A 24,427-nucleotide genomic window follows, 5' to 3' on the forward strand; every position below is an offset into this window, starting at 1 on the left:
CGTGTGACTTTGTATTGACGGACGATAATGCTCGACTGCATAGAGCACAGGTGGTCAATATTTTTTGGGGAATGGAAGATATTGCACGCATGTCATGGCCTGCTCACTCTCCCGATTTCAATCCCATGGAGCATGTCTGGGATGCACTATGGAGATGGGTTGCATACCGTCAGCATTCACCAACCACTCTCCAAGGCTTGTGAGCAGCTCCACAGGAAGAATGGGCAATTACTGTCTCAACATGAGTGTGATAAAACCATTCACAGCATGTCTCATCATCATCAGGCCTGTATTGCTGCCAGAGGTGGTCACATCCCATAGTGAGCACATTAACCAGTTGTCAGAATGCATATACAAATCCGTTAAGTTGGAAAAAAAAACAGAGAACATTTTTGTCTACCATTATGCATGTTGCAGTTGATTACATTCTGTATTCTTTACATTGTTTCTACTTTAATATAATCTGTTTATACCGTTTTGTGGCAAAATAAAAGCAATTCTGCAGAATTTCTGTTTGTTGCTTTAATTTTGTACACAAGTGTAGAAATTTTGGCTAACTCATCTTGTATCATCCTACAGTCACTCATCTTTGGCACTTTCCCTTACACCACAGCATTATCAGTGAACAACCACAGATTGCTGCCCATCCTGCCCACCGAACCATTTATGTATGTAGAGAATAACAGTGATTCTATTACACTTCCCTGTTCGCCAGATCATTTACGTATATAGAAAATAAAAGCAGTCCTATCACACTTTCATGTTGCACTTCTGACAATACCCTTGTCTCTGATGAACACTTGCCATTGAGGACGATGTACTGCCTTCTATTACTGAATAAATCTTCAAGCCATGTACAATTATGGAACCTAATCTGTATGATCGTTGTACCTTTGTGAATAGTCTGCAATGAGGCACCACGTAAAACTTTTTTTTTTTTTAATCTATGCTTTCCAGGATATCGTGTGAGAAAAAAGCAGGATTGTAGATAAACTTCAACTAATACAGCAACTTAGTAACTAAAAATTAAATGAATGGGCTCTGGTAAAGTGACTATAGCATTTTCGAAGCTAAGCTTCCTATGTGCATGAAATAGATACATTACAATCAGCTTTATTATCAGTCTTGACTTATGGCCACATGAATTCTTAATGCAAATACAATCCTAAAACTCATTATTGTTTAGTGAGAAATCAAGAGTTTCGCGCTACAGATTAGGATACTATGAGAGACAAGAAAACAAATAAATAGATCAGGGAACAGACAGGGGAGGAAAATTTAATAACATCTCTTCATCTATCCCTAACTACTGCAACATATATAAACTTGAAGCAGTTGACTGTACTCAAAACTTGAACTTCGTCTACATTACCAAACTGATAACTTCATAATGCCTCAGGATGTGTTCTATCAACTAATCCTCCTTTTAATGAAGTTAAGCCCTAAATTTATCTTCTCGCCATTTCAATTCAGTATCAGCTCATTAGTAATTCGACATACCATCTAATCCTCAAGCATTATTCTGTATACCACATTTCAAAAGCTTCTATTCTCTTCTTGTTTGTTTATTGACCACAACTCACTCCTGTCAAAGACTACACTCTGACAAATACCTGTAGAAAAGACTTCATCACACTTAAATTGCTCTTTCCCAGAAAATGTTTTTCTTGCTATAGCCAGTCTGCATTTTGTATCCTCTCTACTATGGCCATCATCCGTTATTTGCTGACCAGTTAGGCAGAACTTATCTACTACTTTCAGCATCTCACTTCCTTCTTAACCTAAACAATCTTCCACGTCTTTTGCCCTCTCTGACTGAATTACAGTCTCATCAGCGAACCTCAAAGTTTTTATTTCTTCTACTTGGACGTTATTTAATTCTCTTCTCAAACTTTTACTCACTACACCCCAGTCAGTAATAGGAATCCAGGTAAGTACATTGTCACTTGGCCAAGGAAGTTCTTTCGTGGAGTACTCAACATGAACTGTACCATGGCTTGTGCAGAATGTGTGTAGGTGTAGAAAAGCCCGAGATAGTGACATAATAGATGGGTAAAAGAAATCATAAAATGTGCAGTGCTGACCAACCTTTCCCACTGTCAGATCTATTTGTAATAACACATTATAGTAGTTCAGACTAAAATAATAACAAGCAGCACAGGAATGTTCGGACAGCTAAGAAATACAGTTAGTTTATGGGAGTTAAGACAGAAGTATTCCATTCAAGCAAGCGGAGATGGTATCACGGGGTGTTAGTGCAGGGACGAATGTAGCTCAGAGTCACCTAGGGCTAATTACTGGTGCACAAGGCATACCCACCATAAAAAAAGGATTGTTCTGCAGAATAATGTAATGGATGGATAAGTCTAGAGGAGGGAGGGCGATTAGGGTTTAATGTCCCATCAACACTGGAGTCATTAGAGAAAGATCAAAAGCTTAGACTGCCGCAAAGATAGAGAATGAAATTGGACACACTGTTTCATAGGAACCATCCCGGCATTTAGACTACGTAGAGCAATTTAAGGAAATCACAGAAAACCTAAATCAGAATGGATAAATGCAGATCTGAACCATTGTTCTCTTGAATGCGAGTTCAGTGTGTTAATCACTGCAACATACTGCTTGGTCTAGAAGAGGGAGGGCTTTATTTAGCAGTGGACATCAAGTGGTTGAGTGTGAAGAAGAATCCTTCATATGGAAATTCATGCATGGGTATTACAATAACCTCAATACCAGGCAGCAATAAATGTTTTACAAATAATATATGAATAAATGTGGTAGAAATGTGAGATACGGAAAGTTACTCGAGCAATATTAAGTTCTTTTATTAAGGATACCAGAACCAAAAGAAAATAAAGAATATACCACCATCCATAAAAGCAGATGAAAAGGATATCATAAATATAAAATTGCTACTGCAAACTGGAATACAAGATAGCTGTACGGGAGAAATAAGTCCCATCAGTCACTTATTTGTTTAGTAACAACAGGAGGGCACTCCAGTCGAAAATATTAGTGAGGACGTGAAAAACAACTGGTATAGTAAATATAAACAGTGCTCATGTCAAAAGGAATCTGATATAAAAGTCAATACGACCATTTTCGCAATTTAGCCGGACCTGGGGTCTGTAAACAGTACAATTACTTGCCTGCTTCAGATATTTCATGTTCTTGAAAAATCGATCGGATTTCATATTATATAGACACTTCTCGACTGGGCAATGATACTGAAATATTGTTTGTGAATCGCCTTTCTTCAGTAAATCAATATTCGCTTTTTTATGATGTTTACTAAGATGCATATCCAAATTCGACGTATTAAGAAATGTGCCACTGCAGCCTTCTTCAGGGCACGGAATATTTTTCTTAATTCCTGACAGCTCTGATGGCAAAGGGCAGACTTTTTTAACGGTCCAGTTACTCATTATGCTGTAACAAAAGAAAGACTATTGGTACACAATAAATATGAACACGTAAAAATTGCTGCCTTACGAACAATCGCTCACATGCAGGACGAAAGACAAATGAAATCGAATGCATGTTTTTTATACTCGATATAAAATATTATACTAACAGGTTAACTTTTTCGTACAGTTGATCGGTTGGGATTCAAGCCGCTTCGAATAGTCTCCACGAAAAGCAGTTCACTCTAGCCTCTCCCTGTGAAAAATAACTACAACCGGCAGCATACATATGTGTAATAATACTGCACCAATACAAACGCAGTTGACCTACGGCTGAACAATGCGAATGTGCCGCAGTAATAAAAACTACTCCAACAAACATCGTTACAATTACAGTCCATCAATCGGCAGTATTGATTAGCATGAAGCAGACGATGTCATAACGTTAGTATAAAACCAGCTCTTCCTTCACATATAAACTAACAATTGGCCGCGCAAATTTTTATAAATCTTTGCATAAAGGACAACATTTATTAGTATCCCAAACTACCACAAACAAAGTTGTTTACGGATATGACGTTCAGCACCAATGCTCACAATCAGACTCATAGACAAAGATTATTGAGCTGTCTAAGTTCATCAGGAGACATAACACATTGATGAGAAGAAAAATTCCCAGGAATTGTTGTCCTTTTATTCTTGAACCCCGTACCCGCAAGTTGCAAGCAAACGACAGAAAACATGAAGCGAATGTCTCTTGATATTATCAAGCACAAGAGAATTCATCATTTTTAAGTGAGGTTAATAAAACATTTTCAACAAGTAACTAAAGGAAGCAGTGTGGAATATCTTTATGAAATCATTTTTGAGACATCAAGTGACAGGAGTGAGGGAGAAATATAGCAGATGGATGTTTCATGTTTGGGAATGCTAGTGGAAACTGTTAAATAAAGTGCACCGGGTAAAATGGGTCAGCAATCAAGCAAGACAAATGTTAATTCGCACAGAAGTCTTGCTAATGATGAAGAAAAAGCACTTCTGTCTTATTTTAAGACTATTTGTAAAGGAAAGAAACATGCAAATAGAGAAGACTTTAAGGTATGCTTCATTGTATCACAAAACAATAGGGTAATTGCAAGTTACCATCAATATATTAAAAACGCGTTGTGCATAGAAAGCCATAGTGACAGTTTTGTTTCCTACCATTAAAATACAAATAACAGGGATAATACCTTTAAAATCGGCCGTGTATATACAGTCTTTATTTCACTGAGTGTCGTTAAGAGATGGAAACCATATTTTAACTGTATGAAAAAGTAAATAGTTTTTAAGGGAAGTAGATGAATCTATACACCAGTGGTTGCGCTGTAGAGTATCGTACTTAAATATGTATTGAGAGATGCTGCGCAAATTGTAATTTCATTAGTCTGTTACCATAGTCTCTGTGAGCTTTAATATTGGGAATGTCCAGTATTATACAGAATATCAAGGTTGTATATGCAATCAGATGACTGTACAAATGTAACACGATTGCCTCAAAGGCCAGACACTACGCATACTGAATAAAGGGATGTGAATATGATGAATAATGATTCGGCAGAACCCACGAGAAAATAGTTTTCGAACTATCATACTAGGATCAATGTCTTTTTAATCAAATCATGGCAGGCGGTAGATGGAGGAATGTTTATCATTAATACAGCATCACATTCAATATATTAATAAACATTGGTCCACCTACTTCTTCCATGATTTAATTAAAACATTGATTTACTCACTCAGTGGTTACACAGGCACCTAAGAATACAGCTTACATTTTATGACATAGGCCTATTCTGTTTTACAAGACAAATTCTGCACGATATATTCTATTGCGTCACCACGTAATTTTGTACACTCCACATTATGACAACTGTTGCACACTAAATGACACAATAACGTACCCCCCAAACACATTGTCTCCACATAATTAAACTGCTAGAGCAAGCAACCTCTTCATCCAGTGCACCCTCTACTCAACATTTCACTTCCACTCCAAAACAAACACACCATGGTCTCTCTGACATACCGCAACAATTCATGGCACAGCACAACTGAGTCTTGGGTCAAAGAAGATGGGTGGTATCCCATAGCCAAGTATACCAAGTGAGGGGGCAGGAAGAGGAGTGGGCAGAGATGGAGGAGGAGGAGGAAATGTGTATAATATGTGTGTAATGCATATGCAGTCAAAGCCATGTACTAGAGGCTAGTATATAAAAATAAGAAAGAATGAATGGCTCTGAAATGTCTTTTAATTAATATGGTTTGTACTAACCTCAACTGCAGTTATAAGTTGTGATACTACTATAGAGATGCGTACGTGATAAATAATAATAAAGAAGTTTAAGCCATGAGTGATTTACAACTTGTGCCCATGATGACCCTTCTCATCATCTGTATTTATATCCTTTTTGTAATCAACAGGTTTTGTGCTATAACGCACCAGTGCTTAGATGTGCAGTTTTGCGCCATTCCCGTTAACAAGCATCATATAATGCAGGCTACAGGCACATTTTTCTCAGTGTGGAATACCCTTGATACACAATGCCCAAGGTGCCTTTGTCTAAATCGGCCTCTCTAGTGCATTGAGTTGCTTGGCAACTTATTGGATACGGGTAGTATCATTTCAATTAAGACTAAAATGATGATTAAGGAGGCATGATGCACCATCCTTTACATTACGGTATGTGAGATATTGGACAATGACTCAGTGACTGTTATATCGAAAGATGAGGAATACAGAAGTCTCAGATTCCACCCGTCTGCTTTAACCCATGACGTCACCAACATGGCGGAAACCACCATTCTCGCCGTTTCCAATATGGCGCCTATGACGTCATTACATAAACAACAACAAAAACGAAAATACATATAAAACCAACTCACACACACACACACACACACACACACACACACACACACACACACACACACACACCTCTCCAAAAATATAATCAAACTAACAGGACCAGTGCGGGAAATTGGGGGTTTTTGGGTAGGGACAAACTAAGTATAAACACATACCGACACACTCCACAATCCCAAACCTCACAAAATGACGACATAAAAACACCACAAAATTCTCAAATTCCACTACACTTACAATATCGACAGGAATCAGTCACTTCCCTTCACCCGCATAGCACAACCGGAATTGTCGATACCACAAAATAAAAACCAACTATTCCAAAAATTATAATCACACCACAACTATTGATTCCACACAACCAACACCTGTTGTTGTTGTTGTTGTTGTTGTGGTCTTCAGTCCTGAGACTGGTTTGATGCAGCTCTCCGTGCTACTCTATCCTGTGCAAGCTTCTTCATCTCCCAGTACCTACTGCAATCTACATCCTTCTGAATCTGCTCAGTGTATTCATCTCTTGGTCTCCCCCTACGATTTTTACCCTCCACGCTGCCCTCCAATACTAAATTTGTGATCCCTTGATGCCTCAGAACATGTCCTACCAACCGATCCCTTCTTCTGGTCAAGTTGTGCCACAAACTCCTCTTCTCCCCAATCCTATTCAGTACCTCCTCATTAGTTATGTGATCTACCCATCTAATCTTCAGCATTCTTCTGTAGCACCACATTTCGAAAGCTTCTATTCTCTTCTTGTCCAAACTATTTACCGTCCATGTTTCACTGCCATACATGGCTACACTCCATACAAATACTTTCAGAAATTCCATCCTGACACTTAAATCTATACTCGATGTTAACAAATTTCTCTTCTTCAGAAACGCTTTCCTTGCCATTGCCAGTCTACATTTTATATCCTCTCTACTTCGACCATCATCAGTTATTTTGCTCCCCAAACAGCAAAACTCCTTTACTACTTTAAGTGTCTCATTTCCTAATCTAATACCCTCAACATCACCCTACTTAATTTGACCACATTCCATTATCCTCGTTTTGCTTTTGTTGATGTTCATCTTATATCCTCCCTTCAAGACACCATCCATTCCGTTCAACTGCTCTTCCAAGTCCTTTGCTGTCTCTGACAGAATTACAATGTCATCGGCGAACCTCAAAGTTTTTATTTCTTCTCCATGGATTTTAATACCTACTCCGAATTTTTCTATTGTTTCCTTTACTGCTTGCTCAATATACAGATTGAATAACATCGGGGAGAGGCTACAACCCTGTCTTACTCCCTTCCCAACCACTGCTTCCCTTTCATGTCCCTCGACTCTTATAACTGCCATCTGGTTTCTGTACAAATTGTAAATAGCCTTTCGCTCCCTGTATTTTACCCCTGCCACCTTTAGAATTTGAAAGAGAGTATTCCAGTCAACATTGTCAAAAGCTTTCTCTAAGTCCACAAATGCTAGGAACGTAGGTTTGCCTTTCCTTAATCTTTCTTCTAAGATAAGTCGTAAGGTCAGTATTGCCTCACGTGTTCCAGTATTTCTACGGAATCCAAACTGATCTTCCCCGAGGTCGGCTTCTACTAGTTTTTCCATTCGTCTGTAAAGAATTCGTGTTAGTATTTTGCAGCTGTGACTTATTAAACTGATCGTTCGGTAATTCTCACATCTGTCAACACCTGCTTTCTTTGGGATTGGAATTATTATAATCTTCTTGAAGTCTGAGGGTATTTCGCCTGTTTCATACATCTTGCTCACCAGATGGTAGAGTTTTGTCATGACTGGCTCTCCCAAGGCCATCAGTAGTTCTAATGGAATGTTGTCTACTCCCGGGGCCTTGTTTCGACTCAGGTCTTTCAGTGCTCTGTCAAACTCTTCACGCAGTATCTTATCTCCCATTTCATCTACATCCTCTTCCATTTCCATAATATTGTCCTCAAGTACATCGCCCTTGTATAAACCCTCTATATACTCCTTCCACCTTTCTGCCTTCCCTTCTTTGCTTAGAACTGGGTTGCCATCTGAGCTCTTGATATTCATACAAGTGGTTCTCTTCTCTCCAAAGGTCTCTTTAATTTTCCTGTAGGCAGTATCTATCTTACCCCTAGTGAGATAAGCGTCTACATCCTTACATTTGTCCTCTAGCCATCCCTGCTTAGCCATTTTGCACTTCCTGTCGATCTCATTTTTGAGACGTTTGTATTCCTTTTTGCCTGCTTCATTTACTGCATTTTTATATTTTCTCCTTTCATCAATTAAATTCAATATTTCTTCTGTTACCCAACGATTTCTACTAGCCCTTGTCTTTTTACCTACTTGATCCTCTGCTGCCTTCACTACTTCATCCCTCAAAGCTACCCATTCTTCTTCTACTGTATTTCTTTCCCCCATTCCTGTCAATTGTCCCCTTATGCTCTCCCTGAAACTCTGTACAACCTCTGGTTCTTTCAGTTTATCCAGGTCCCATCTCCTTAAATTCCCACCTTCTTGCAGTTTCTTCAGTTTTAATCTACAGGTCATAACCAATAGATTGTGGTCAGAGTCCACATCTGCCCCTGGAAATGTCTTACAATTTAAAACCTGGTTCCTAAATCTCTGTCTTACCATTATATAATCTATCTGATACCTTTTAGTATCTCCAGGGTTCTTCCATGTATACAACCTTCTATCATGATTCTTAAACCAAGTGTTAGCTATGATTAAGTTATGCTCTGTGCAAAATTCTACCAGGCGGCTTCCTCTTTCATTTCTACACCTAAAACAACAAAAATTGGAATCGGACACTTCCCGTGACCTATATGGTCAACAGCAGCTCATGATACCAAAACACGCATAGCTACGACGACACATTGGAATCGAACACTTCCCTTGACCTATATAGGTCAACGACAGCGCACGATACCAAAACACACGTAGCTACGATGACAAATTGCGATCGATCACTTCCCATGACCTATGTAGCTCAAATACAACTGACGATACCAAAAAAATTGAAATAGAGTACTTCCCCCTAAAATACATAAATCAAAAAGTGCCGAAACCAAAACATCAACCGCCAACACATGCAGTAAATAACACCAACCCAACAACACATGAAAACGCCTCCGAACATCACAACACACAAACAGTAGACCCAAAAAAATGACTGCTTACTGTAAAAAAAGTCCAGGCGCTACACACTAACCCCCAACTCTCATATTCTGCTTGCATACATTGCATTTCACTATCTCCGTCACAAGCCCAAAAAGTTGCAGAAACTTAATGACGGACAACATGTCGCCCCCCATTTCAGTCTGCAGACGCACACTATTAAATGTAGAAGCCACACCCATACCTAACAAAAGAAGCCCACATTGAATTAAACAACTTACTGCAAACCAGTAACATCAAACGACATTGCAATAACAAACACAATGGAAACTTAATTCTTAACTCACTGAAACTAATTTCCATTCTATAACAGTCATGACCGATAAATGCACACTTCAAGCACCAACACCCAAATGAACCCAGTACACCACCCGAGGACACCACCAACCGCAACAAGACATCTACAAATACAACAGGCTCATAAACTAAACTCTGCGCCGTCATGACGCCACACAACACAACACTGTTACGTCAAGGGTCAAAGCTGACGGGCGGGATCGGACACCTCCGTTGACAGCACCAGAAGTGGCAACCTTCCTTCATTGAGTTCCAAGAACTGTATTCCAAGACTATAATGCTTGCTTAAAAGTTGCAACAAATCTTTTTCTTCCCTTTATGGGATGTAGCTCCTTTCTTGTCCTATTTTTTGAGCTTGCATGTAGGCCATTCATCACCATCATGACTCTTTTGTGACACTTGTCTTATGTATCCAGTACAGCTGTATGTTGGACTCGGAAGCTATCTGAAATGCCATTGGAGGTGCCATTTTTTATTCTCACAGATGAGCTTATTATCCATGGGTTTGTTTAGCCAAGCTTCACACGTATTGAGGTAGGTAGAATTGGCATTAAAGATGCCACTTTCAATGAAATGCAACTACATTGCTGGCCATTAAAATAGCAGCACCACAAGGGTGGCATTCAACAAACGTCAAACTGGCTTGAAGTGGGCAAGAAGTTTGGATATGCAAATTATTTGCATTTCAGCACTACTGTACAATGTAGATAGGCTAAGATTAATGGCATACACATTCTATGTAAGGAAAGATTGTACAGTGAGTTTCTCTTTCAGATGTCTCATTTGAAAGTTGTTTGTTTGTGAAGAGATAATTGCGTGGCTCGAGTGAGAGGTAGACACGCCTACCACCAAGTGTCAGACTTTGAGAGCGGTAGAGTTGTGACGTGTCAAGACTGCAGTTTATTGTTCCGCTATATTGCTGCTGATGTCAATCAGCATTCCACAACTGCTGTGCAAATATAGAATTGATGGGTTCAGGACTATCCTCAACCCTGTGCAGGGTCTTGGCGGCACCTAGTGACTCGTGCCCAACAGGATAGCCATATTGATTGCACAGTTGTGCAGGATTGTACAGCCACATCAGACCTCAAAATGGGCTTATTTGTATGAAAGCAAGTGTCCCCACTGTGAGAGTTACATCTGGAACGCAACAGACTGTCAGCAGTGACCACTGTTGGGGCTTCCCATGACACAGCACGAGAGATGCGCAAAGGCGAGGTGTGTTGAATGACAACACTGGACATGTTTGTGGCTCCGTGTCGTCTTTTCAGATGAGTCTCAATCCTGTGTACAACAACACGATGGACGTACCAGTGTATGGAGGCTTAGAAGAGCACACACATTGCCAAGTTGCATTTCTTGTCATATGGGCCCTGCAATTGGTATAATGGCGTGAGGTCTCGTTAGGTCCACAATACATACTCATCTGGTTTTCATAGCCAGGAATTTGGTAGTGGTAACCCAGTGGTAGTGCCATGTCTTAGGTGTCTATCACACCTTCTTTCAACAAGGTAAAGACCGCATATTGCCCATGCTCCCCTGACCAGCTTTGACACAGATATTGTTAAATAGTTGTCCTGGCCAGCACATTCTCCATATCTCTCGCCGATCATAAACACATGCTCTAAATTTTATTTCACATTCTGTAGATTCTACCTACTTTACTATTCACAGACTTCTGAAGTAAAACTTCATTGTTTGCAATCCTTCCTTGTATTATTTTAATGCCCAGTAGCGATTTTAAGTATCTTATAAAATGAAAGAACTTAAATTATATACATCTGTCTGTTAATTAAAGCCAACTGGTTTTGAGCTAGTTATAATTTTTTATTTAGAGACAGACTGGACTGAGCCTCATTTTATTAAAAATTAGTGTTTGATTATTAGTCCAGCTGATCGCTGTAATTTCCTTGCCAATGAAAGGAAAGCTAGTGTAATAGCCTGGACAGCAGGACGACTTGCTGAATATAAATGTTAAACATGGATAAGAGATTCTTGAAGGGATGGATGAATTTTACTAATTTGAATGTGGCATATGTAGAGGAGGAGGATAAAAACCCACAATAGCAAGGATTCCATAAGAGAGAGGACTTTTTCTTGTAATGTTGTACAGACACAACATCAGCAGTAACGTGAACTAAGTTTAATTTTGCTTCCACAAGAAGAGATTCACAATATCACTGAATGAAGTATAGAATGGTACAAAGTCTCATAACTATAGAACACATCAGTATACGGTCTTGTTGGTGAGCATACAATAAATAAGTAAACGTAAGTGAGGCCAAGGGCCTGGCACACAAGACTTATATTAAGCAGCTGTGCACATGTCACAGTGCTTGTGCACATGTCACAGTGCTTGCTGCGCCGCCTGTCCAGGCTGCAAGGTGGCCTCTCGAGACCGGCCGTGGGGGCACTTGTATCACACACTGTTTGATTATGCGTGCTCACACAGTAGGGTTACAACATTCTTTACACCGTGGGGAAAAGAGTTCACTGTGAAGATATGTCTCCATCAGTAGGTGATGACGCCTGGAACAGGAGAATATAGTCTGAAATGGTGCAAGCAGGTGCACTGTCAACTCCCCTGCAAGAGGTTGTAAGGGAGCACTGGTGATGATGGTGCTGTATCCATGTCCACATCTGGGTACGCACTGTGGGGTGCAAGCAGCAGGAAATATTGCAGTGATGATGGGCTGCGGAGCTGGATGTAGGTCCAGCATTGACTCTCCACCTGGCGGTGGAGGCACACAGAGCAAAGATGGCACAGGGATTGGAGGAGGTGTAGACTGCGCCAAGGGGGACAGTGCCGATGGTGGAGGTGGCTGCGGGGGTGGAGGGTGGGCTCTCTGTGTGTATGGTTGGTCATGCATGGACAAAACTGGTTATAGTATAATGACAAGAAGCCATCAGAGGTGCGCATGATGTAGATGTGGTATCCTCGACAGTGGTGGATGATCGCAGTCCCAGATGGGGGACCCCAGATAGTAACACTGCAAGGCGGATGCCAGCAAGTGGCCATATATTGGTTGGAGCAGGGGTGTATACGGGGCCGACGGCTGAGAAGCAGCTCCACAGTGTTAGTCACCAACTGGAGTAAACCTATATGAACTTGAGAACCTATCGAAGGATTCCGCAGGAGAAGATTGAGCAATATATTTTTTTGTCACTGCTTTGAATGTAGGGACCAGCCACTCTATCTCTCCATTGCACTAGGGGTGCCGGACGCCCCTCATTGTACAAGAGTCTTTGAAATCTAGAGGTAAAAACTGTAGGCTATTGTCTGTCACAAACCTGTGTGGCAGTCGTCCTAAGGAAAAAAAATCTTTGAGAGGGCCATGATCATAGCTGCCATGGACATGGAGAGGAAACGAACCTCATAAGGAAATTCTGAGAAAGCATAAACTATTACAGGCCAAAAGCAGTTAAGCAATGGACCTACAAAACAAACATGAATACGCTAAGAGGTGCTGGGTGCCGGGCCATGAGAAAAGAAAGGCATGTGGTGCTACCTGATGGGTGATGCACTGTGTGCAGGCTGTCAAAACATGCACGATCTCATTTTCACCTACCCAGCCCAAACATGTGGCAGTGGGCCAGCAATTTTGTACAAGAAACACCCTGATGATTCAGGTGGAGAAAGTGGATGATGTCTTGCCGCAATGCAAATGGGATCATAACCCTGGTTGCAGAGTCTTTGGTAGCCAACAGTAACATACCATCAAGAACTCGGAGGCAGTGGCAGAGCATAATAGTTACGCAAAGTATCAGACACTTGGCCAGGTGGTTCATCTAGCCAGCCATGGTGGAAAAATTATTGCAAGACAGGATTTGCCAAAATATGAGAAATTGCAATGGGAAAACCATCCTTGGTGTTTTCGGCTTCAATGTGTAAATAGAAACACGAAGTTCATCCTGATCAAATGCTGGATGAGGGCCAATCGGCAATCGAGCAATAACCGAACAAGATGTCTAGTGTAATTTTGACCATAACACACTCACAGGCGGGTGACCTCTGAAAAGGGATATCTTTACATAAGTGAGCATGAAGCGGCTGGGCCAATGAGAAATATATGTTAGGACACAATCATTCTGAGAAAGGCTTGTAACTCTGTGATATTAGTAGGACATGACAAAGCTGTAGTTGCATCAACAAGCTGGCTTTGGCTTGATTACAGCATGTGAGACTTCAAAATTGAGACAGACAATAGACGGCTGCAAAAATTTGTGATTTGTCAATGTTACATTTCAAACCCCTGCAGCACTGCAAGCAAAGCACGGAGGTTTCACAGTTCATCTGTTGAGGAACCTAAGACCACAATATCGTCCAGATAGTTAATACACCCTGGCATGGAGGTCATCAGTTGCTCCAGAAATCATTAGAATATGGCAGGAACACTAGCCATGCTGAATGGCAGATCGTGGTGCTGATATTACCTGAAAGGTAGTATTCACTACTAGGACATGTTTGGAATCATCACACAGTGGAAGTTGTAAGTATACTTTTGACAAGTCTATTTTGGAACAATATTGGCCTCAGAAAGCTGTGCTAAGAGTTCGTCTGGATGGGGTAAGGGCTAAGTGTCAGGTACAGACACTTTAAAATCACCACAGAGTCAAAGGTTTCCTTTAGGTCTTTCGATAATTAGGAACACAGTTGACCATTCACTAGAGGAGGCAGGCATGATATCTCCCAACCTTGTTCCAAAATGACTTGCTGCCGTAAAGCTACTGGGACTGGGGGGGGAGGGGGGGGGGGGGGATGGGATGCGATGCGGGTGTGCCTTCAGTTTCATTGTGATGGGAGCCATGAAATTGGTAGCACATCCTGTATCTTCCAAAAACAGGGAGGGATATTCTGAGCGGAGCACGTAGTATGTCCAGTTGTTGGTATGAAACTTGATCTGACACCAGATGCATTTCATCAGAAATAGAGAACCCAAAAATTTTGAAGGTATCTAATCCAAATAAGCTTTCAGTGTTGGCATCATCATCCACAACTAGAAATGTCACAGGGCACACATCTTTTTTGTACATTATGGAAGTAGAAAACTGCCCCAATATAGATATTTGTTGTTGTAACTCACTAACCAACGAGAGACAGGTGATCATGCCAGTGTTCAAAATTCCACATAGGTTTGAGAATTTAACAAAGTCATTGCTGCATCTGTGTCCAGTTGCATTTTTCACACCTTGCCCACCAAATGCACTTCAATATAGAGTTAGTTTGGGGCTACCATCATTTGGAAAACACTGTTCACATTCATGTTCGCGTCTGATGGAGGAGGCTGAGAATTGCACATAGTCACAGTAAGTACGTTTTTCTTTTTTTACAATGGTAGCAAGTCACCCAACGCTTTTGGCACATGGCCTGCAGTTGTGACACTGACGGCTGCTGCATCTTACATCGGTGCTGCCCCATATAGTGTTCCCCCTGCGGGTCCATGGGTAAGAATAGGCCCGAGGTCTTCCTGCCTGTCGTAAGAGACGATGGAAAGGAGTCCTGCACTTTTTGGCCCAATGAGTTCAGGTGCCATTCTGTGATTTGACCTGCCACTTTCAAAATTCTAAAGAAGTGCGGGCCATATGGGAAAGGACGCCTTACGTGGTGCATGAGTTATCCAGAGTGGCTGCAGATTTTATCTCTGGAATCTCCTGTCATGGCTTTGCTTCTCCACCTGTGATTCAACTATTTGGGCAAGGACACTTTCTGGGGTATGTAATCTTCATCTTCTTCCATTGTCTCCTGTCCTCTTTTGCCCCCATAACAATATTGGATTTCTCTGCGCCCAATATCCAGCATGGCAGCCAGTCCATTATGGGGCTATCATTTACCCATTTGGTGGAAGCCCCTACAACACAGGGGTCGCACTGCTGATGCCTGAGCTGTAAACTCCCCATGCCGAGGAGTAAATGCCTGTCTTCCTGGGGCATCAGGACTCCCGACAATGGCCATCATGCCAGTTGGCCTTTGCTGTGACTGGGTGGCACCCATGGGGAGAGCCCCTGATTGGAGTGGGTGGCTTCAGGGTGGATGACCTGCAATGAAGCGGACTAAGTCATCTCTTGCTGGTGACCGTACGGCACCAGCAGTCTCTAAGAAGGGCAAGATCGAATACAATGCTGACAGGTATGGCCCTCAATCATTTCCCTCCCTTGCTACGCCATGGGAGGAATATAGGGCTACAGAAAGGAGAGAGCCATATTCGCCTCAGTTTTTAGTCTGTAGCCTCAATTTTTCATTGGACACCTTGAGGATAAGTTTGGAGAAGTGACAGCGCTGTCAAAGATGCAAAATGGTGCAGTCTTGATTCAGACAGCATCCCCAGCCCAATCCCGAGTATTACTCACATGTGAAAAGCTGGGTGATATTCCTGTTTCCATCGCGATCTCCTCTTGCAGTCTGACAGTGAGCTCCGAACCAGTTTAGAACGGTGGGGTGTTCATTTTATCCGGCACGTTTACAGGGGACCCATAGACAACAGGGTTGCTACCAGTGCCATCATCTTGGCCTTCCAGGGTGATTCATTGCTAGAAAAGGTCAAGGTGATAGTTTACTGCTGTGACGTTAAACCATATATCCCTCCCCCTATGCAACACTTTAAGTGCTGGAAGTTAGGTGATGTCTTCCCCCTGCACTGCCAACGCCACATGTCGAGACTGTGGACGTCCACTGCACCCAGATACTCCATGTGCACACCACCTCCCACTTGCATCAACTGTGGAGAGCACCAATCCCCTTGTTCACCAGATTGCCCAGTACTCCATAATGAGCAAAAAATCCTGGAGTACAAGACCCTGAACTGGTTGACTTACACAGAGGCTAATTACACCACTTTTGGTTGACATAGACATATGCTGCAGCTACGTCACCATCGCCGTCCCAAGTCCAGTGGTTCCTCACCCTGTGCCATGAACAGTGGTCCCTGCGGGGCACCTGAATACATCCGGCCCCTTGGTGGTAGGGGGCAAATTTTCCTCTTTTGCTCCCAAAGCACCTACTTCGGAAGCAAGCGCCCCCCCCCCCCCCAAACGGAGGGGACATTGGTCCCCTCTCCCCTGCCGGAGAAGCAACAGCTTCCTCCAGCTCCTCTCGTGCAGAAGGGGTCCCTTGTGCCCTTCTCTTCCAAGGTCTCCACTCGCCAGTGGCTCAAGGAGCCAAAAGCTGCTGACGAAGAGCTTCGTGGTCTTCCTCCGTGCCTGAAGCTGCTTTGGAGAAATCTTCCCAGGAAGCCCCTAAAGAGAAGCAAGAGAGCAAGCAAACTAAGTAGTAGTTTGCTAAGAAACAGGACCCTCTGGTGGCCCCAACACCACACTCCACCCCTTGTGGGTCTGGGGATTAGAATAGGCCCAAGGCATTCCTGCCTGTCGTAAGAGGTGACTAAAAGGAGTCTCTCACATTTCAGCATTTGTGATGCTCCTCAGTGGGGTTTGACCTAAATTTTCCCAAAGAACGAGCCAGTTGGGGAAGGGCGCCTTTGATGGTGCATCGTGCCTTGAGATCTTGAGCACACTTTCTGCTCATCGCACTGCAGTCCAGCTCATTCTCCATCTCTTGGGCGAGGACACCTTCCAGGGTGCGTTTTCCACCATGCACTACACAGTGTCGCTTTTTGCACTGACGATGGCCATGGACTTCATTGCATCTCATATCCAGCACGGTAGCCAGTCCATTGTGGTGGGGCCGCCATGTTGGTTGTAGCCCCCGACAACACTGGGTTCGCTCTGCTGATGCCTGCGCCATTAACTCCCCATGTATGCCAAGGAGTAGATGCCAGTCACACTGGGACATCAGGACTCCCAGCAATGGCCATCCTGCCAGGTGGCCTTTGCTGCGGCTGGATGGCACCCATGGGGAGGACCCGTGGTCAGAGTGGGTGATATCAGGGCGGTTGATGCGCAATGAAGCGTACCATGTCACCACTTGCTGGTGATCAAACACCAGCAGTCACCATGCGTTCAAAGTCCCAGTACAATGCAAGGAAGTATGATCCTAAATCGTTCCCCTCCCTGGCCACACCATGGAAGAAATGCCAGGCTAAGGATGGCAGCGACCCTGTGTACCTCGTATGTACAAGAACTGATGGGGACTCCTTTGTTTCGATGAAGCCACAGTTTTTGTAGAGCATTTAGAGGACAAGTTTGGGGAGGTGGAGGGCTTGTCCAAAGCTTGATAAGGGTCAGTCTTGATAAAAACAGCATCTTCTGCCCAGTCAGGGACTTTAATCACTTGTAACAAATGGGGAGATGTTTCTGTTACCACCACACCACTTAAGAGCTTAAATATGGTCCAGGGTAATATCTTCCACTGGGACCTACTTTTGCAGTCTGACGATGAGCTGTGCACCAATTTAGAATGGTGAGGTGTTCATTTCACGCTATGCGTCCATTGGGTCCAAGGCATAATCAGGTTGCTACCGGTGCCTTCATCTTGGTCTTAGAGGGTGACACCATACCTGACAAGGTCAAGGTGATGGTCTACTGCTGTGATGTCATGCCATATATCCCTCCCCCAATGCGGTGCTTTAAGTGCTGGAAGTTCGGCCATATATCTTCCCGCTGTACTTCCATCGTCACATGTCGAGATTGTGGATGTCAATCACATCCCAATAATACATGTACCCCACCTCTCGTCTGTGTCAACTGCAGAGAGCATCATTCACCTTGCTTGCCAGACTGCAGGACTTTAAAGAAAGACAGGAAAATCATGGAATGCATGACCCTGGACCGACTGACCTACACTTAGGCTAAGAGAAAATATGAGTGCCTGCATCCTGTGGCTATGACCACCTCATATGCCGTGCTACGAGAACAGTTGTAGCCCCATCAGTTCAGCAAATTCCAGTTGGCCCTCAGGGCCAGAAGGCTACACCTGCCCCCTTGATGGTGGGGGGAGGTGGGGATACTTCTCTCCCTGTTGCTCCCGCACCACCTGCCGTGGGAGCACTGCCCCCTCCCCCCCCCCTCCCCCTGCCCAACCATCAGGGACACCAGTCCCCACTTCTCAGCCGGTGAAGCATAAGTCTTCTTCGGCTCCTCTCCCCAGGAAGGGGTCCCTTGGGTCAATCCTTTCCCAGGTTTCTGCTAATGGGAAAGATGATGCCAGCCAGTGGCTGAAGTGCCCAAAAGCAGCTGGTTGTAGGGCTTCACGATCATCCTCAATCCTGGAGACTGAATCAGTGAAGCCCTCCCAGCCAGAGAAACCGAAGGAGCAGCTAGAAAAGTCCAAAAAGAAGACCCTTAAAACCAAGGAACTTGCAGTGGTACCCACACCATCACTACCTAAAAGCTCTGCATCTGGGGATAAGGTGGAGAGTCTGGCGTCTGCTGATGACCTAGATCTCGCCGGACCCTCAGACACAATGGATATAGACTGCTCAGGCGATAAGTAGGTGGCAGCAGGTTACCCTGAGGTGTAAACTGTGTCATTGAATGTTCCGTGCCTTCCCAGTCTCATTATGATGTCATTCTCGAGTGAATTTCTGTGGTATTTCCCACCGCCTGGCTGAGTTACAGCAACTGTTAAGCCTTACATGTGCTTTTTGCATTGGCCTTCACTAAACATGGTTCCCGGCAATGCAGACACCTGCCCTCTGCGTGTATAAGGGATATTACAGGAACCGTAGCGACTACAATCGAGTGCCAGGTGGAGTTTGCGTTTATGTCCTAAACTCGGTCTGTAGTGAAACTGTGCCCCCTTCACACCCCTCTTGAAGCCGTGGCTTTCAGAATGACGACACAGGAAATAACTGTCTGCAATGTATATCTTCCTCCAGATGGTGCAGTACCCCTGAATGTTTTAACTTCACTGATCAACTCCCTAAACCCATAACCCCTTCTGAGGTGGCACCGTGCTTAATGGCCGAGCAGAGATGTCAAAATTTTACTGTCTCAGTTCAACCTCTGCCTCTTAAATACCAGGGCCATTACTCGGCCATTGATTTATCCATTTGCAGCCCAGGACTTCTCCCATCTATCCACTGGAGATCACATGATGACCTGTGGTAGTGACCCCTTCCCCATCTTCCTGTCACTGCCCCGGCATCAGGCCCATGGACGCCTGTCCATTGGCTTTAAACAAGGGAGACTGGGGAAACTTTAATTTCTGTGGTCACTGTTGACTCTCCCCCACACGGTAACATCGACGTGATGGTTGAGCAGGTGTACAACAATCATTACTGCGGCGGAAATTGCGATCCCTCACTCTTTACGGTGCTCCCGGCAAAAGGCAGTCCCTTGGTGGTCGCCGGAAGTCACTGAGGCAATTAAGGGGTGTTGGCGAGCTCTACAGTGGCATAAGTGGCACCCTTCCCTGGAGCACCTCGTAGCCTTTAAGCGGCTCAGTGCCCGCATTTGCCAGCTTATCAAAAGATGGAAGCAGGAGTGTTGGGAGAAATAAGTCTCAACCATTGGGTGCGATACGTCACCTTTCCAAGTCTGGGCAAGGATCAAGCGTGTTTTCGCGTACCAGACCCCAACAGGTGTCCCTCGCTTTAACATCAGTCACGTTATCTACAGACGCAAATGCAATTGCTGAGCACCTTGCATGAGCACCTGTGTTGGAGAACTGCCCCCTAGCCTTTTGCACCCTCAAACGGCGGATGGAAAGGAAGGTCCTCTTGTTCGCTACACGCCACAGTGAACCCTATAACGCCCCATTTAGAGAGTGGAAGCTCCTCAATACCCTTGCACATTGCCCCGAAACAGCTCCTGGGCCAGATCGGATCCAGTCAGATGATAAAAATCTCTTGTCTGACTACAAGTGACATCTCCTCATCATCTTCAATAGAATCTGGCGCGAAGGTGTCTTTCCATCACAGTGGTGGGAGAGCACCATCATTCCAGTGCTTAAACCCAATAAAAACCTACTTGATGTTGATAGCTATCAGCCCATCAGCCTCACCAATGTTCTTTGTAAGCTGCTGGAATGTATGGTGTGTCAGTGGATGGGTAGGGTCCTGTAGTCATGTGGCCTACTGGCTCCATGGCAGGACGGCTTCCGCCAGGGTCGCCATATCACTGATAATCTTGTGTCCCTCAAGTCAGCCATCCAAACAGCCTTTTCCAGGTGCCAACACCTTTTTTGATGTACGAAAAGCGTATGACATCACCTGGAGATATATCCTTGTCGCATTATACAAGTAGGGTCTCTGAGGCCCGCTCCCGATTTTTATCCACAATTTCCTATCACTTCGTACTTTCTGTGTCCAAGTTGGTGCCTCCCATAGTTACCTCCCATATGCAGGAAAATGGGGTCCCGCAGGGATCCATATTGAGTGAACATCTGTTTTTAGTGGCCATTAATGGTCTAGCAGCAGCTGTAGATCCATCTGTCTCACCTTCTATGTATGCAGATGACTTCTGCATTTCGTGCTGCTCCACAAGTACTGGTGTTGCTGAGTGGTGCCTACAGGAAGCCATCCATAAGGCGCAGTCATGGGCTACCATGGGTAATGGCAGTGGCACGTAAAGTGCCCTCCACGACACACCATTGGGTGGCTTGCGGAGTATAAATGTAGCTGTAGATGTAGAGCCAACCATGTGGTGTGGTGGCCGCAGTTGCCTGGCAGCAACGTAATCTCCCTCCCCTTCCCCCCGAGCTTACAGATGGCAGCCTAGGGAGCAACACTGGTTACCTATCACTATGTTTCTACTCTATTTCCTGCCAGCCTAGATACTTCAAATGACTGAGCAAAGTTCAGAATATCTATGAATGAGGGATTTACAAATTGTAAAGCACATTCACAAACTTCCCTATCAGGGGCCAGGCTTATGATAGTTTCACGAACCATTGAATCAGCATATGAGCCTCGTTGGGCCTTAGTAACAACCTAGCAATGGCAGCTAAGCCCATGGAGTTCCACTGCCCAAGTTCTATATGACTGTTGTGGCCTTATATGACAATGGTAAAACTCAGCGTGATCAGCAATAACACGAGTGTGTTTGCAATGATAATGAGTGACCAACTCATACATTTCATCAAAAGAGAGACTGGCAGGTTCCTGAAGAGGAGTTAGCTGACACAAAAGGTGATAAACATGAGGAGAAATCAATGGCAAAGATAAAGCCTTACACACAAGATGCAGTCGGTGACTCCTAAAGCTTGAAAATGTTGCCGGAGGTGTTTTCCATATGCATCACAGTCTGCCGCAGAATAATCATACGGAGGAAACAGTGGAGGTTGTATCAACTGCAGTGGAATCTGTAACGTCAACAAGGCTGCCAAATTCTTTGGTACCACAGAGAGAGCTTGCTGATTGGTGATAGCTTGCTGTTGTTCAGCAATAGATTGAAGAATTTCTTCCACTGACTTGTTGGATGTATGTCGGACCAAGAAACGAAACGTGTGGAGTAGAACACATCCTAATTGCCAAGTATTTTGTAACATTGTACAGAAGTAACACCAACCAAGTTTTTTTTCAGCTTCCACATGAAGAGATTCACCACAACGAATGAAGTATAGAATGGCACAGTCTCATAACTATAACACACATCAATATGCAGTCCCGTAAGTGAGCATGCAGTAAGTAAACATAAGTGAGGCTGAAGGCCCAGCCTACTGAACTTATTGGGCTATTGTGCACATGATACAGTGCTTGTTGTACCATCTGTCCAGACAACCTCCAGGCTGGCCGTGGAAGCAGTCGTGTCCACACTGTTTGATTATGCATGTTCAAAGTATAGGGTTGATACAGATTTATTTTTATAGAAATAGATCATCACAATTAAAAAATACCTTGAAACTAGAGAGATAGATGAAAAGTTATTTTGGAAAACAGTAGTTTATGGCTGCAAAACTTGAACAATGGCAAGATGGACTGAAATGACTTGAATTCTTCAAAATGTGATATTATATGAGATAGTTGAAGACCTGCTGTAATGATGAATAAGGGGTGGAAAAATCCTTCAGTCAGAAAAGTGTCCATTATAGATTGTAGTGAATTGAAGACAAAATGGTTGGACATACATTCCAAAATATCATTGCTGGAAACTGTAGTTGAAGGGTTGGTGAAAGGAAATAATTTTAGTGGCATACCAGCTTACAGTTATGGAGAAAATAAGTATGTCCCTTATGGACTGTGTTGTGTGAGTACTGTGATGTGAAATTGGTGGTGGTGGACAATGGCGAGGAGGAAATGAAAACTTGTAACTGATGCAGAATTATAATTTTTTGCATCAAACCAGCCTTGGGGTTGATGGCAAAACACAAATGGTACTAATACTTCTTTCTAGCAAGTAAGGTGACACTGTGGTCAACATTCAAGGGAAATGGATTTCAGATTTTTCAGACTGACTTGAGATAGCTCCATCATCCTCCTTGTTATTTATAAAATCTGTGTCTCATCCTTTTTACTAAAAATCACTGATCAAGTATTCCCTTCATTTAGTTCCACTTCGATGATTCGTTGTGAGGTGTTTTTTGATCTTCCATGCTTTCTTCACTCTGCTACAGTAAATTTAAATTTTAGCATCTTATTGTCAGCAGCAGCATGTGTTTTTCCCCCCTCAGTATATTTTTTAAATTTTGCTTCAGTATTTTTGCCACGTCTATTTGAGGTCACATTGGGTCCTCCGAGATTGACTCTTGTTGTGACCTTCCATGCTTCGTATACATTGAGAAAGACAGTTTTGTCATTATTGTTGAATATTCTGAGGTTTGTGTGTGTGTGTGTGTGTGTGTGTGTGTGTGTGTGTGTGTGTGTGTGTGTGTGTGTCAGTCATAAGTCATAAACAAACTTCAAACATAATCAAATGAGTTTACTGGTTTACTGTTTCATGTAAGTTGTTAACACTAAAATGGTTTCAGACATGCCTAAAATGACGGAAAGGGCTCACTTGGACTCCACATAAAATGTTTTTGTATTTGACTTAAACAAATGTTCTATTTTAGTACATGTTAATCCCTGCCTTTTTTGAGTTATGACATTAATTATTTAACACAATAATTAATACATAACTTTCTTATTTCATCAGAACAATCTTACTGACTTAGTGTGGCTCATACTAACAATTTTTCTAAACAGTAGACTTTGATGCATTAATTATTAGTAGAGACTTCTGGACACTTTTAGAATATATGCTCCATATTGTACTTGTATATATTCTACACATGGCTTTGTCGTAATTTTTATGCAAGTCATTGGCATCTTCTAGATGAATTGTGTTGCACACATTTTCCACACACATCTTTGTGGTTCTTTACACAATTGTCACTGGGCTTGTGGCCTTGCAGAGGCTGATTTTTTTCATGTCTGCTATCTGGATAATTTTGGTGCCGTATCCTCTTGCTTTTGTCCTCTGTGCTCTTTCATTCCCCTGAGTTCATTTGCCAGCTGAACTATGAAATCTTTCTTTCAGTTTTCTCATTCATTACTATTTTTTAGATGACTCATGCACTTATTGCAACCATGTCCAATATGATGGAACGGCCATGTCCTACATGCAACTTTGTTGTATATTAAGGGTCATTTTATCACACATGTTGACCCTACACTGTGTTGCATTGTGAATGTTGTGGATTTATGTTTCTTCTTTGCTTCTTTCTACCTTCGTATGCAGTGCACTCAAAACAATGATTTGTGGTTCTTCTTTCCTTGGTATTTGGTCATTGTGCAGTCGTGTTGCCATCCAATGTGTGATGGCGGTGGGGTGTATTTCAGCATTTGACT

General features: G+C 43.1%; 2 protein-coding genes across 6 annotated transcripts in view; one reads left to right on the forward strand and one right to left on the reverse strand.

Moving 5' to 3' along the window:
* The window catches only part of LOC126253320 (uncharacterized), a 164,559-nt gene that overhangs the window by 30,248 nt on the left and 109,884 nt on the right, over positions 1-24,427 (reverse strand). Inside the window, exons 1-2 of one of the 2 annotated variants that reach the window (XM_049954572.1) lie at positions 3,575-4,003; positions 3,150-3,429 (exon numbers count right to left, since the gene is read on the reverse strand). The exons of the other annotated variant lie outside the window; for it this stretch is intronic. Of the exons in view, the coding sequence (XP_049810529.1) occupies positions 3,150-3,425 (276 nt within the window). The 5' untranslated portion in view covers positions 3,426-3,429; positions 3,575-4,003. Of the gene's footprint in view, positions 1-3,149; positions 3,430-3,574; positions 4,004-24,427 lie in introns of those variants that run through there. 2 annotated transcript variants of the gene reach the window in all.
* LOC126253323 (MTOR-associated protein MEAK7) overlaps positions 4,287-24,427 on the forward strand; it is a 51,937-nt gene continuing 31,796 nt past the window's right edge. For 3 of the 4 annotated variants that reach the window (XM_049954584.1, XM_049954585.1, XM_049954586.1), the window contains exon 1: positions 4,287-4,502. In XM_049954584.1, the coding sequence (XP_049810541.1) occupies positions 4,371-4,502 (132 nt within the window). In that variant the 5' untranslated portion in view covers positions 4,287-4,370. The remainder of the gene's footprint in view (positions 4,503-24,427) is intronic. The other variant, XM_049954587.1, reaches the window with a different exon arrangement.

Source organism: Schistocerca nitens, chromosome 4, assembly GCF_023898315.1.
Source record: "Schistocerca nitens isolate TAMUIC-IGC-003100 chromosome 4, iqSchNite1.1, whole genome shotgun sequence".
Taxonomy (NCBI): Eukaryota; Metazoa; Arthropoda; class Insecta; order Orthoptera; family Acrididae; genus Schistocerca; species Schistocerca nitens.